At 38.1% G+C, this 14,944-nt stretch overlaps 1 protein-coding gene across 1 annotated transcript; it reads right to left on the reverse strand.

Annotated features, from left to right (window-relative positions):
• Positions 1-9,791: 9,791 nt before the first annotated feature.
• LOC104218849 (protein SIEVE ELEMENT OCCLUSION B-like) lies at positions 9,792-14,503 on the reverse strand. The gene is made up of 8 exons (XM_009769432.2): positions 14,212-14,503; positions 13,535-13,762; positions 12,926-13,036; positions 12,013-12,470; positions 11,580-11,689; positions 11,345-11,487; positions 10,761-11,255; positions 9,792-10,626 (listed from the first exon to the last, which is right to left on the reverse strand). Exons 1-8 carry the CDS (start codon positions 14,425-14,427, stop codon positions 10,006-10,008), a joined length of 2,382 nt encoding a protein of 793 aa, XP_009767734.1. The 5' UTR covers positions 14,428-14,503; the 3' UTR covers positions 9,792-10,005.
• Positions 14,504-14,944: the final 441 nt, after the last annotated feature.

The following is a 14,944-nucleotide window of genomic DNA, read 5'->3' on the forward strand; positions in this document are numbered from 1 at the left end:
TTGGTATTGTGTTGTATTGTATTGTAGTTTATGTAGTTTTATGTTGATATGGTGTTGTAATTGTTGGTAGATTTTTTTTAGTTTCTTTTTGTTTTTATATTAAATTTCATTTTTGACCATGATTGGTGAAGGGGCTGTATAATTAATATTTGGAACGGTGTTTGTTGGTGGGTGATTGAATGACACGAGTATGGGGTGTGTTGGTGTGGAAGTATACTTGATTGGGGAGGAGTTTTGATGTACCCAGTAGGGCTATATGTGCTTGGATAATGCCCTGCTCACAAGGTGTTTGGGAAATTGCCCCAATGGAGATATAAGGAGCTATTGTGACATGGTTATGGTAAAGTCTGAGTAACCATCCATAGTCACATATTTTGCGCACTCACTAATAGGCGTTTCGTTGTATGACAGGTACAATGAGTTCTTCCAGGAAGAGACGAAATTGAAAATCCTTTTTGAATTTACTTTCCTTGCTAACTAATATTCTCTTTAGTTATCCAAAGTTCTTTCCATACTATAGAATATACTATACCCACAATATATTTTCTTTCCATAAAAAAATATATTCTTCCTTGGTCTTGTAGTATCTCTTCCATATGGTATCTTCCTTCCACAAAGTAAATATCTTCTCCATGATTTTAGCAACTTTCTTTTTAAGATGTTGAAAACCTTTCCATCCATAATTTCCGTAGATTCTTCTTCTGATATTGTAGGGAGCCATTCAATATTTGAAATTTGACTTTCAAATATTATTTATTTTATGACGTTTGAAGATTAAATCTCTGAAAATAATCACCGGACCCTCCACTAGCGGACCGGGAGGCTCTTCACGAGCTAGGAGCCAAGCCAATGCACCTCAGTTCGATAGCACTCGGTTTGTATCCAAATCAGCGGAGGATAGGTACAACCAGAAAGCAACTAAGAAGTTGCAACCTGAGGTGCACATTGATCGAACGACTTTGGAGGTGGAATGCCCCAATATGTTTAATGAGCTGAGGCGGTGTCAGCTGGATATCTTCTTCGAGGTACCGGAGGAGGCTAATGTTCAACTAGTAAGGGAGTTCTATGCGAACTTGCCAGAATATGAGAATGGGGTTGTGACGGTGCACAACACCCCGGTAAATGCATCCCTCGACACCATCCGCAGGGTATACAGGCTGCTAGTGTTCAGAGGTGAATTTGATCCTTATCGTACTTTTAGTGGTACACGGGCCTTGTGGGGAACTCTTCTCGATACTATCTGTATGCCGAATGGAGAATACCTATGGATTAAGCACAGGATTACTCTCAACTCCCACTGTCTGAATTGGGAGGCTAAGTGTTGGCTCACCATTGTCAACAGTCGATTGTTGCCATCCAGCAACATGACAGATATTAATCTACCACGGGCATCCGCAATCCACTGTTTCATGTCCCACAGTGATTTTGATGTGGCCCAGCTCATCCGTGAAGAGATGTTCATTAGATCACCTAAGCTAACCAAAGGCCACTACTTCCCTTCACTGATCACCCGGCTGTGCCGTATTGCTCGAGTCCCTGAAGACCCTCGGGTTGATGGGAGATTGTCACTAAAAGCCCCGTTCCGGGCGAGAAAAATTGGAATTGGACGAGATCCGGTGGTGAATGTTGATGACTCTGATGATGATTCAGCTGATGATGATGATGATGATGCTGAGGTAGCTGCGGTTCCTCCTCCTCCTCCGAGAGTTGATGTGGCAGGCCCATCACAGCCACGCCAGAGCACCCGTATGACAGCTTTGGAGCAGGATATGGATGGGTTGCGTACCTTAGTCACTGATTTGGGTGCCCGTGTTAATGCGGTGGCTGAGAGGCAAGTGAAGTCGGAGAAGAAATTCTTGGGCTGGTTGAGAGCGCTGGGACGTGCATACAACGTGAACCCAGGCACTGTCTCCGATCAGGAGTGAGCCTTCAGAGAAGTTCCTTAACCTCACTGTTCTTTAAATTTATAAGCCATGGGGACATGTCTTCATTTTAAGTGTGGAGTGGGGGATACTTCATTGTATGTTTGTAATTGTAACAATTGACTGTTTGATTTTGTTTGTTTTGTCTTGCTTTGATTGTTTTGATGTTAGAGTAATAGTTCATTAGGAAAGTTAAAATAGTAAGTGACTTGTCCCGACGACGGATCTCTTTCGGCGGGGTTCTTGAGGGACTAAGTTGAGAAAAAAAATTAGAATATGGAGACTCTTCCTGATGACGGATCCTTTAGACAATTTTATTGAGGGAAGTTAGCCTAGAGAAAAGACCAAAAAGATTTTTTTATTTTATTTTTAGGTAGTGTAGTAACTTCTCCTTGGTTTTTTTTGGGCCACAGTTCTTTTCCAAGGGTTTAGCTTGAACCGAGTATAGGTAGTTTTTATTTATTTTTGTTCTTTTTAGTTTTTAGAGTAGGACTAATGGGCTACGAGCTAAATTCGAAGGAAAACACTTAGCGTTGATACACCTGAGCATAATAGACACTAGAGTATAATGCCTAGCTTCATTGGTTGAATCCTGTTAGAGTGCCTTAAAATTGTACGTTTGTATCTAACTTGAACACTCAAAAGAGAATGTCTTGATAAACCAATCCGGAGTAAGTCATGTTCCATGTGTGTGTGAGTTTTACTGTGTTCCATGTTTCATATTTGATGCCTAGAACTTGCCCTGTGTATTTGCAAAGCGAAATAGTAGTTTCTTTCAGTTTTAGAAGTGATATAGGCATTTTTTTGTTGAGCCAGACATATAAAGTAAACCAACCTAAATGCAATACAGCTTAGTTAACCCCGTTGAGCCTATAAGCCTATTTCTTTGGCAACCAAATTGCGAACCTTACCCAATTGTTTGAATAGCTTGCCGTTTGAACCCTTTTACCTCCCAATAAGCACTTGAATAGTAGTGGAAATATGCAAAAGCAAAAGTGTGGGGTGGTGGTTTGGTTTTTGAGTGGAACCATTGAGATAAAGAAAATGTGTGAAATTTTGAAGCATAAAAAAGAAGCACCACGAAAAAAAAAAAGTAAAAAATATGGGTTATAAATAATTATAATGGTTGGTAAGTGGTGGCTTGTACAAATTGAACCTAATGGATGGGGATGTTTTAAACAAATGAGGTGGAGTGTTTGGTTGGCACAACTATGATCTTTAAGTTTAATGTAATTGTATTAAAAGTGCTTAGGGAGGTTAGTCACTATATCTAAATATATTCTACCCGTCCCTTTACCTACATTAGAACCAAGTAAAGTCCTATTGATCTTAGACTGAGCGGGCTCAATTAGTAAAGTATTACACTACGGGCAAACCTATGGTGCATCTTTGTGGCATGTGAACGTTCTTTCTGAGAGTGAGTGAATTTTGTCTATCTTAGTTCCTACTTGTTCTAATTATCATCATATGTGGAACTACTCTCTTGTGTGATGTGAGGGCATGTGATTCACAAAGGAAAGGTAAGTCTTGACTCTTGTATAGAGTGGTTTGAGTAAGTGCTGATGTTGCATGGCATAAAAGGTTTGACTCTTGAGGTAAAGGTTGTTCACTACTAGGTACAACTTTTGTAAAATATTCATGGTGTGAGTCGTAAGGGTAAAGCTTAGGGAAGGAATTTTGATGGAGTGTGGTGGATTGCTCGAGGGCTAGCAATAATTTAAGTGTGGGGTGTTGATAGTAGGCTATATAGTTGATATTTACACCTTAATATGACCATACTTTGTTGTTGTTTTATAGATAAATTGCCAACAAAATGCTCTAAATAGTGTTCTTTTGTTTAACAGGGAATATTATATGAGAGGAAGCAACATGGAGTATTTTGGAGGCAATAATGTGAAGAAAAACACCCACTCGAGAAGTACTCAAACACAAAGAAGCATAAGTGGCCTGGGCAAGAAGGCCACCGCGACTGCGGTGAACCGCGGTAGATTAACAACGTGAGGCAGAAAGGTCAGCATTCACCGCAGTCGACTGCGACCGCGGTGCACTGTTCACGCTGCTGGAAAGTTTGAGGACCAAAGTGTAAAATCGGGGAAACTTTTGTAAAACCCTTATATGCTTTAGAAACTCGCCCAAGAGGAAGCTAAGCTGATTTTAGACTACTTTTGGAGGCAAGAACAAGAGTGAGAAGATCAACCAAACATTAGAGTTTTTCTATATCCTTTTAATTCTTGCAATGTTACATTATGAACAATTTAGTAGTTTTCTCTTATTTTGTTATGAGTAGCTAAATACTTATCTAAGGTTGATAGAACCAATTGTTGGTTGAAGTTTTGACTCAAGTTGTTATAATCGAGTCGGATTTATGATATGATTGTTCAACTACGTTTTGTATGGTGATTAATTGAATGGGCCCTTGATTAATCGTATCTAATTACCTTATATTGCTTGAGAAAGAATATTAAGTTAGATAGTTGTTGAACAATACCAATTTTGGGTAATTGAAGAGATTCATTACTTGAACTTAAAAGTGGGTTTAGAGATAACAAAACTTTGGTGGGATAATTTAGAGTTGCATAACTACTGTCAACTAGAGTAGTTCGAGAGAATGCTCTAGTAAGTTATTGCAGTTGATCGAGAGATAATTACGATAACCCATAACTCTTAATCCTCATAGAGTATTACGGTGAGATTATAGCGGAAGAGTCAAGATCTAAACTAGCAATTGGGGAAATCACTGCCCTAGACTTTCTTACCATTGAATTATCTTTGTTTTAGCTTACTGTTGTTTTTAATAGTAGTTGAAGTAGTTAAACAAAAAAAAACCAATCTTTATTGATTAAAAATCTTGCATCTAGAGATTGACTGAGTTGATAATAACATTGCTGTAGAGTGTAATAGATAGGTTAGTTCCCTGAGGATTCGATTCCGGACTTAAAACCGGATTATATTTGTAGCGACCGCTTAGTCCTTTTTATAAGGCATAGTTGGGCATTATCATGAGGTTATCATGGAGGACTTTGGACATCAATTTCCTTTCTCTTAAGACTAAGTCTGCAGATTCTTTCTTTGTTTGGGCCACCAGCTTGAATGTGGGTTGGGGAGGATCATACCCATATAGATCCTTGAAGGGTGTCATACCAATTGCTGAGTGAAAATTCGAATTGTAACAAAATTTAGCCAGTACCAATCATTTGCTCAACTTAGAAGGTTTATGACATGTCATGCATCTAAGGTATGTCTCCAGGCATCGGTTCAACCTTTCTGATTGCCCATCGGTTTGCGGATGATAAGCAGTACTTGGTTTTAGCTATACATGTAACCCTTTGAATAGCTCCTTCCAGAAAGGGCTAACAAAAATTGGATCCCTGTCTGAAACTATTGAGCTTGACATTCCATGTAACTTGCATATATTATCTAAGAACACTTGAGAGACCTGACTAGCTGTGTAGGGATGAGCGAGGGAAAAGAAATAAGCAAACTTTGTGTATCTATCTATTACCACAAGTATTGAATCTTTGCCGTTTGATTTAAACAATCCATTGATGAAGTCCACTGCAAAATGTTCCCAAGATCGCAAAGGTATTGGTAGTGGTTGGAGAAGGCCAAGATAAGCAACACTCTCCCCCTTATTTCTCTGGCAAGTCTCACATTCCTTGACCTGATTCTTGACATCTTATAATAAAGTAGGTCAATAGAATAAGTTTTTAAGCCTTTGTTGTGTAGCATATATACCAGAGTGACCTTTCCAGGGTGATGAATGCATCTCCTTAATTAACTTTTGTCTGAGATCACCATGATTTCCCACCCAAACTCTTCCATTTTGCCTGAGAATACCATCTTGGATCTGCACCCCTGGAACTGTATTAGGATCTACAAATAACTGAGTGGAAATGTCTTGAACAAGTGCATCATTTTGATAAATTTCTAAAACATCTTCAGCCTATTTCGGTTGAACAACTGTGAGTCTGGCACAATCACCCTCATCATACTTCCTTGAAAGTGCATATGCGGCTACATTTTCAACCCCTTTCGATAATGAATCTCATATCTCAGACCCAACAACTTAGTGACTCCCTTGTGCTGCAATGAGGTGGTTAGCTTCTGATTTTTGAGAAATTTAAGGCTAAAATGGTTTGTCTTGATGATAAAATGATTAGGTTGTAGATAATGTCGCCAATTATCCACAACATACAATAGTGCGATTAGGGTAAGTTTTACAAGGTAGTGGTTAGACCGACTATGTTGTATGGGGCAGAATGTTTGCTAGTCAAAAAGTCATATGTCTAGCATATGAAAGTAACAGAAATAAGGATGTTGAGATGGATGTGTGAGCATACTAGATTGGATAAAATTGGGAATAAAATTATTCGGGACAAAGTGGGAGTGGCTCTTGTGGAGGCAAAGATGCGTAAGGCAAGGTTGAGATGGTTCGAGCATGTTAAGAGGAGAAGCACAGATGCCCCAGTCAGGAGATATGAGAGGTTGGACTTGGGAGGTGATAGGAGGGGTAGAGGTAGGCCTAAAAAGTCTTGAATAGAGGTGATAGGCGGGACATAGCGCAGCTTGAGCTGACCGAGGACATGACCCTAGATAGAAGGGTGTAGAGGTTAAAGATTAGAGTAGAAGGTTAGTAGGTAGTCGTGCGTTTCCTTTGTCTTCTCTAGTTCGATAGTATTAGTGCTAGTATGGTACCCTTTTTTTCCTAGTTTGCTATATTCGCATGTCTTGTTCTGTTATTACTTGCCATCGGTAATTCCGTAGTTTGCTAGCATAACTTCATTCTTATTCTCAGATGCTGCCTTGGATTTATTTTTCTAAATATACTATCTTGATATTACTTGTTATTAGTACCACTTTCATATTCTCTGCTGCTAACTCCGATTTAGTTTTTTAATTATTTGCCTTGCTATCACTTGCTATCAGGTCTTCCTTCACCTTCTTTAGCCGAGGGCTATCAGAAACAGTCTCCCTGCCCTTCCAGTGTAGGGGTAAGGTTGCATACATCTTACCCTCCCCAGACCCCACTTGTGGGATTATACTAGGTGATTGTTGTTGTATCTCTTTTTCATATGTTGAATGTCCCATGTACCTTGAGCTTAGTGCTTGACTGGTAAAGGCAATGAGCCGCCCATTTTTCATTAAAACTACCCCTATTCACTTTCCACTAGCATTCACTTCCACAATGAAAAATATTGAGAAATGTGGCAGGGCTTGGACCATGGCTTTATTTAGCTCTTCAAAGTCTTGGGTTGTTTCTATGGACCAACTAAAATTTCCCTTTTTAATAGGTTAGTCAAGGGCTTACTAATTGTCGCAAAGTTTCTGATAAACCTTCTATAGTAGCCTGTGAGGCTCAAGAATCCCCTCAGCTCCTTGACTGATTTGGGCTGGATCCAATCTAGCATAACCTTGATTTTAGACTCATCAGTACTCACCCCATGTTTTGAAATGACATGGCCCAGATATTCAACTTTGTCTTGGCCGAAACTGCATTTAGACTTTTTGATCAACAATTGGTTTGCTTTCAACAACTCGAACACCATCTGTAAATGCTTCAGATGTTATGCCATTGACTCAGTGTAAACAAGAATGTCATAAAAAAATACAAGCACAAATTGCCTCAAATAAGGCCCAAAGATCTGGTTCATAAGTGCCTGAAAGGTGTCTAGGGGAATTTGTCAGCCCAAAAGGCATGACTTTAAATTCCCATAGCCTATGTTGTGTGTGAAAAGCTATTTTGTATTTGTCCCCTTTCTTCATACAGATTTGATTATAACCAGACCTTAAATCTAACTTAATATAAATTCTTGATCCATATAACTCATCAAATTAGTCTTCAACAACTGGTATGTGATATTTATTCTTAACAATGGCCTCATTCAACTTGCGATAATCCATGCACATACGTCAACTAGAATCTTTCTTTTTAACCAAAAGGACAGTTGAGACAAATGGTGAAACACTTCTTGCAACTGTTTGGGCATTCAACATTTCTGCTACGATCTCTTCAATGGCATTCTTCTGATCAAACGAGTAACACTAAGGCCTCAAATTTATGGGTTCAGCCCCTGGAACCAGCTCTATGGCATGGTTACTGATTACGCCCAACTATGCCTTATAAAAATGACTAAGCGGTCGCTGCAAAAATAATCCGATTCAAGAGTAGGGAGTCGAATCCCATATGGAACTAACCTATTTGTTACAAATTTTAGTATTACTAATGATAAGCTAAGACAACTTTCAAATTTCAAGATTTGATTTGGAAATTAATAGAAATTATTTAACTAAGGAAAAATGAATAAAAACTATCAATGAGCAAGAATGCAGTTAAATTTGTCACGACCGTAAAACCTAACCCGTCGTGATGGCGCCTATCGTGGTACTAGACAAGCCGATATTTCCAAAACAACTTTCAATATTAAACAGGACTGAATTAAGACATTAAAAATAACCGAAGTTTGCCATAAAAAGGGGATAAAACCCAAAATATAAGTGCGAAAAAATAGCCCGACATCGGGGTGTCACTAAGTCATGAGCATCTAAATAACCAGTCTAAGATCAGAGTTTACAATAGTCTGTGTCAAATGCCAATACTAAAAAGAAAAGATAACAAGAAAAGAGAGACAAGGACTACAGATGCCAGCAACTACCTCGTAAGTCTCCGGAACTAACTACGCAGAGATCAACGTCCACCGTGCCAAGAAATACCTAGATCTGCACAAAAAGTGCAAGGAGTAACGTGAGTACTTCCAACCCAGTAACTAACAATAATAAATAAAGAACTGAAGGAAATGACGAGCTACACAATTATACTTTATCTTCATTAATTTCAGTAAAGAATAGACATGCTTTCAAATCCGAAAATTTAAGTTAAATCAGTTCTATACAGTTTCACGTTCAAGTAGCCGAATATAACATCTTCCAGAAATTTCACAACAATGACAGATAACAACTAAGTGCAATAACAAATGAAAGCAAGTACAACCTCTCAGGGCTACTGTCATTCAACTCGTTTCAACAGCTCAATCACTCGGCTCTCAGCCCTCAGTACTTACACTCAATAGGTACCTGCGCTCATTAGGGGTGTACAGACTTCGGAGGAGCTCCTTCAGCCCATGCTCTATATAGCTGCAGCATACAACCGATCCATAATATATAAATAGCCATAAGGCTCGTTGAGGCGCGCAACCCGATCCATATACATATATACACCCCTAAGGCTCGTTGTGGCGTGCAACCCAATCCATATACATGCAGCCCTCAGGCTCGTTGCAGCGTGCAACCCTATTCACGTATACTCACCTAGCTCACAACTTGGCACTCAGGTCATATCTCAGTCAAAACCTCTCTAGTCTTTCGGGCTCTCAGAAATCATATGAATCATCCCAAACAGAGATAATAACATGTATCAACAAGGAACAAGAAGAGATGGAGGTATGATTGAAATGAAGAATGGAGGCCTCTATTTACAGTAAGAGCTGTCGTCCAAATAGCCAAAGAAGATGGCTTGTTGTTGATTTAGTCATGCAATTTGTATGTGCAATTAGCCTATAATTTGTCAATAAAGTTAGGCTCTCCCGTCCCATTTTTCTTCTTTTCTTTTTATTTTCTTCAATATGAGCCCTACACAACTAACTTCACGTGTACAACGTGACAGCTCATCTGTTAATTAACCACTAAATCCTACTGTTATTTATAGCTTTGCCCCTCTATACACGTGTCATGTTACTCCTACTTTTTCAATTTTACCTTTTATTGACCACATGGGTAACTATATATTATCGACCACATTTCTCAAATTTTTCGTCGAAGATTTTTTGAAAATTCTAGTAGTGAGCAAAAGAGAAACAAACTAAGAAACACACGTTATCAATTGGAAACCAGATTTATTTTCACTCATGCATAACGCTATAGAATTACATCGATCGCACACTCAAATCTCAAAACAAGTACATCAAAAAGCCAGTACATGGCATTTTATTCTAAGTAAGAGCAATACTTAAAAGACTCTCAAGAGGACTAGAAGTAGTAGTAATTTTATTCAAACATATGGTCCTCTAGGAGCAATTAATAAAGATGCTCAATCAATGCAGCAGCTGTACATGATAAACTTCTCCATCGGACGGCTGCATTCAGCACAAACCACTCTCTCAGGAATATGACCAGTGGTTCCAGGCAATATGAGACGTGTGCAGTGATGAGGAGTATGAAGAGCACGAAGTTGACGGTCCACTGAAGGAACAAATTCAGTGATATCTGTGACTTCATGTTTCCAGCGTTCAAATCCTCTCATAACTTGCACCATCAGGTCACCTTTACCTCGAGTCATTTCAGCCAATCCCCGGCTAAAAACAGCCCATCCTTGGTCACTTCCATCATAGCTTAAAATGGTGACGATTTCTTGAAGAATTGGGTCTGTTTCTCCAGGGATGTCTTGTTGAGTCCTTGAGTGCCACATGCTTTCTAGCCTTTCCCAAAAGAACCAAATGAGAGTTTGGTCTTGCACCACATGGCTTAGGTTTTCAACTTGGATTATTGCGCTGTTCTTGCGAACTCTTTCCTTTGGATTTCTTTTACCCACGTAGAGCATCTCTAGAGGGATACGGGCTGCATTTGCAACAGCTCTTGTCGCAGTTGTGAATGCTCTGATCCATTCGATGTCTTCTCCTCCATACAAGCATATGCATTTGCCTTCCCCAATCTGCATGCAGAAAAAAATCATGGATAATTTAAACTTTAAAGATGATATATGATACCTCATGATCTATGTGTATGTGAGAGTTTAGTTGGCTTAATTAATTGATTAAAAGTAATGTTTAAGAGAGTTTAACTTACCCAGGTAAATATGTTTTGATCAATGGAGTCAGCTAATAGTTCAATATTCCAAGTTTGTTCTCTCCATAGAGCTTCTTCCCTAGCTTTAGTAAAGGGAAATGCCAAACTTCCCCAAATCCACAACATATGGTAAGCATTGTTGTTTGTTTCTTTACCTTGAGGATCAAGAACAACAAGCTGAGGCTTTTTATTGAATCCCCAGATCTCTTTGATGTATCTGATGACTGCAGGATCAATCATAGAAGGATGAGCTACTGAGTACCAGGGCATAGAAGCTTGGACTTGTTCAAATTTCATTTGCTTTTCTTCAGTCCATGTTGTTACTCTTTTGTCAACTACAGGAATCCAAACAACCTCATAGTTACTCTCAGGCCTACTTGGTTGTGCCTTTGATTCAGCGTACATATGATGGAGAATAAACAGCTCTTCTGCTGCAATGTCCAGATCTGACAGCAAAAGTAATACATGCTTCCTCCTAAGCACATCAAGACTTACCTAACCACATCAATAATTAATTAGTAATTATAAGTAAATCTCTTGAAGATATTAATTGTTAAGAAGAAGAGGTAGTGATTGGTACAAACCCTTCTCTTATGAGTTCCATCAAAAAGTGGGAGCTGGTCATCCTTGGAATAAATCAAGATTGACAGTATCTTCATGTTATCAATGTGGGGTGTCCTCAGAAGTCGCAAAAGTGCTTCAAATGCATCATGTTGCCTCTTCTCCTCTATATCACAAACAAGAATAATATGTAAAATATCCTTGCTTGTTTTTTAAACATCAATTTAATTAATTAAAAATATCGTAGCACATGCTTACCAATCTTTTGGTAACATTGGTTAAGAACCTTTCTCAGGAGATCCAATATGTTGGCAAGCTTGTGAGCCAAACTAGATATCTCCCAAGTCTCGGATGTTGTGGACATATACCTAAAACACATATTCACAAAGTACATGGTAAATTGTCAAAATGGAGAAATAACACTTTATTATTAATATTTCCATCATTGTGTTGTCAATGTTAGAGTTATTTTTTAGCTTGACTGCCCACTTTAGAGAGGAGTTCACTCATATGCGCAAACGGTAGAAAAATTAACCTGTTATAGCAGGTAATTTGTGTTATTTTCCAGGTTTCTAATCCAACTTTTAATGGATGGTTATGGTTATTTGTAGTTATTGCATACGCAGCATGGTAATGTAAAAATCTTTTATACCGTTACCTTATAGAATTTAAAGTCGTTTAGAAAACATACTCGTGGCCGGTGGCAATGAGATTCAAAATGATGGCAGCACACATGACAGCGGCCCTTATAGTCCAATAGGCAGCAGTGGAAATATGGGCAGTATTGATCAACATTTCCAATTCTTGGGTGATAGCATATTGGTGATGAGATGTTCGAATGTCTCTAAACTCGATAATGCACTTTGTGACATCCAACATTTTGTTGATCAGATCAGAGATTGCATCAAATTTTGGCTTAAGAACATCAGTGCGCTCCATGATTTCTGGAAGTTCCTTAATGATTGCAACTGACTTGGCCAGTGGATTTGTGGGATATTGTTGAACAAGTAGCCAAAATTCACCATATTGCTGAGCAAAGGCTGCAAATGTTATTGCTACTTTTGTATCCCAGGCGTAGGTTGTGAGCGAGTGAAGCAACGCAATTGTTGTTGAGTGCGGGTCTTCTTTGTTAGCACATTTGCATATCAACTGTACCATAATTACATTCACATCAACCACCAAATATTTTACTCCAGGAGACATCCGAGAAGGATTTTACTTATATCCGCTTAATGTAAAAAGAATTTAGAGTATCGGTGCATTATAACCCGTTGTAGCAGGTTATTATATGTCTTATTTTGCAAGTTACTAATTTTTCCTGTTTATAATTAGGTGATCTAATAGCTAACAAAGAAGTTATTTTACAAGCTCCGTACCGAATCATTCTAGACATGAGATTCTCTTTTTCCTTCTCTAAATCAAATGGTTTGCATGATCTATTAACACATTGACCAGGTCGCAAATAGAATATATATAAAAATGATAATTGAACTTGTTCTCTTAATTACAAGTACTCCAAGTTTAAAAATGTTAAGTAGTATCAAATTTTTAATTTTGGGATTTAAATAGCAAAGCGAGTTATATTTAAATTTTAATGCACTTACCTCCATAGAAATTCTGTGTATAGGATATGCCAAATAGTTGAGTATTTCAGAAAGTCCACTGTGGGGAACCTTCTCTTCCAATGCTTCCAGATGTGCTTGAGCTTGACCTCCCTATAATATTCAAAACAAAAACAAACAAAAGATTAGAAAAGCTATTTTTTTTCATTTTTCACTCGGTGTTCGATATCCACATTAGGGCCCGAGATTTGCGCCCGGAAGTCCCACATTGGGGGTAAAGCGATTCTTAATAAAAGCGACTCCATATCCAGGACTCGAACCCGAGAGTTGGTTAAGGATGAAGGAGTACTTACTACTCCATCACAATCATTTATTGGATCATGTAGAAAAACTTTGTTATGATATAACAAATTACTAGTAGCAGTAAATTAAAAAAGATATTTATTATTATATCCACGACAATATAAATAATTTTTTCACAAACAGTACAATTTAACTTGCTATAGAAGCTGGTTATATGTCTTATTTTTAACTTACCGCTAAAGTGTCCTAAACTCCTAATAGTCTAAACTTTTGTTACACTGTCACAATATCAGTGTATATATAGAAGTTAATTAAACTCGCAAGAATTAAAAATGAGATGATACATACATGAAGATGGCCAGGAATAGCAGCTGGAGCACGATGCACAATATCCTCAATGGTATGGAGAAGAGGTTTGACATCAAAGTCACGGCCATCTGGGGAATGAGTATCCTCAATGTGCTTCATCATTGCATTATCATCAGATGTTAAGAAGAGATGATGATCACCCCTCCTCGGGTGAATTCGATTTGTAGTCCGTGGGTTGATATGAGTATTATGAGCAACAGCTGGTACCTGTGGGGACATAATATATAATTAAGTAATTAAAATTATATTATTACTATTCAACATATATAATAAGTATTAGAGTAGCTAGGTAGAGATTCTCAGTCCAGATCTCACTCTTCTATCCAAAATTCCCAAAAAAACATTGGCGCATTTGCACAAATGGCATTCTTTGAGGCCACTATTTAATTTATATCGAGTTTAGCCTAGCTGGCTAAATTTGTTCGCAACAAGAGAAACTCATTCAACTTTAAAGGCGAAATTTAGGCCATTGAACTATTGGAGAACTAATTTAAGGAGTGACTTCAGAAAAGGTTATACGGTGCATGCATATCTGTATGTTTTTGGTTCATGAAAAAGAATTAAACCTACCCATGAGAAACATGTTACGACATAATATAATTAATTAAAAGGGTGCTAAACATTTAAATAAAATGGTGGCAGAAATTCAATCGTACCATGTCATGACTCACTGGTTTGACCACAGGATGGTTCATCACAGGATTTATCTGAGTATTCAGAGGGTTGATGTGATGGCCAGAAGTTGCGTGATGGCCAGTAGTTGGGACCATATGATCATGACTCATTGGATGCATCCTGTTGGCAGCAACAGCTGAATCATTAGTCACTGGGTTCATGGCTCCCTTTTCAGTCAATTGGTTAACATGAGCCATATTTCAAAGGGAACTAAAAAATGGTAGGGTTTTAGAAAAGGCAAGAAGTAGTTGTAATTAAGAACTGCTGTGTGTTGAAATGAACCCATGAGAGGGGTTTATATATAACATTTGGAAATAGTATAAAGGTGGTATGAATCAAGTTCCTTGCTTCTAATGGGGTCTAAAGTTTTGAAGAGGTTTGGAATTGGTCCTATGAATGGCTCCTATGAAGCAAACATCTTTGTCTCTTTCACAGTAGAAAGGATAGAACGTAATTTTGACAGCATTCTCATTATCGTTACCATTAAGATTTTGCTTCATTTCTCTCTCTCTCTCTCTCACACACACACACACACACACACACACATATATATATATATATATATATATATATATATATATATATATATATAACAGTATTGTGCTTAGTTTTGTTAATTTGAATCTTAATTAAAGTTCCAAAAAAGTATAGTGTTATGCCTCTTCATCTGGCCACATGACTAATCCATTCAATAGGATGGTAGGAAGAATGCTA

The sequence above is a fragment of the Nicotiana sylvestris genome, chromosome 10 (genome assembly GCF_000393655.2).
Source record: "Nicotiana sylvestris chromosome 10, ASM39365v2, whole genome shotgun sequence".
Classification (NCBI taxonomy): domain Eukaryota; kingdom Viridiplantae; phylum Streptophyta; class Magnoliopsida; order Solanales; family Solanaceae; genus Nicotiana; species Nicotiana sylvestris.

Coding starts and splice junctions, on each gene's coding strand:
- LOC104218849 (XM_009769432.2), bottom strand. CDS start 14,427: ATGGCTCATGTTAACCAATTGACTGAAAAGGGAGCCATGAACCCAGTG. Junction 11,690..12,012: donor CTCATTGCCACCGGCCACGA/GTATGTTTTCTA, acceptor TATGTGTTTTAG/GTATATGTCCACAACATCCG. Junction 11,256..11,344: donor ATGGAACTCATAAGAGAAGG/GTTTGTACCAAT, acceptor TGATGTGGTTAG/GTAAGTCTTGATGTGCTTAG.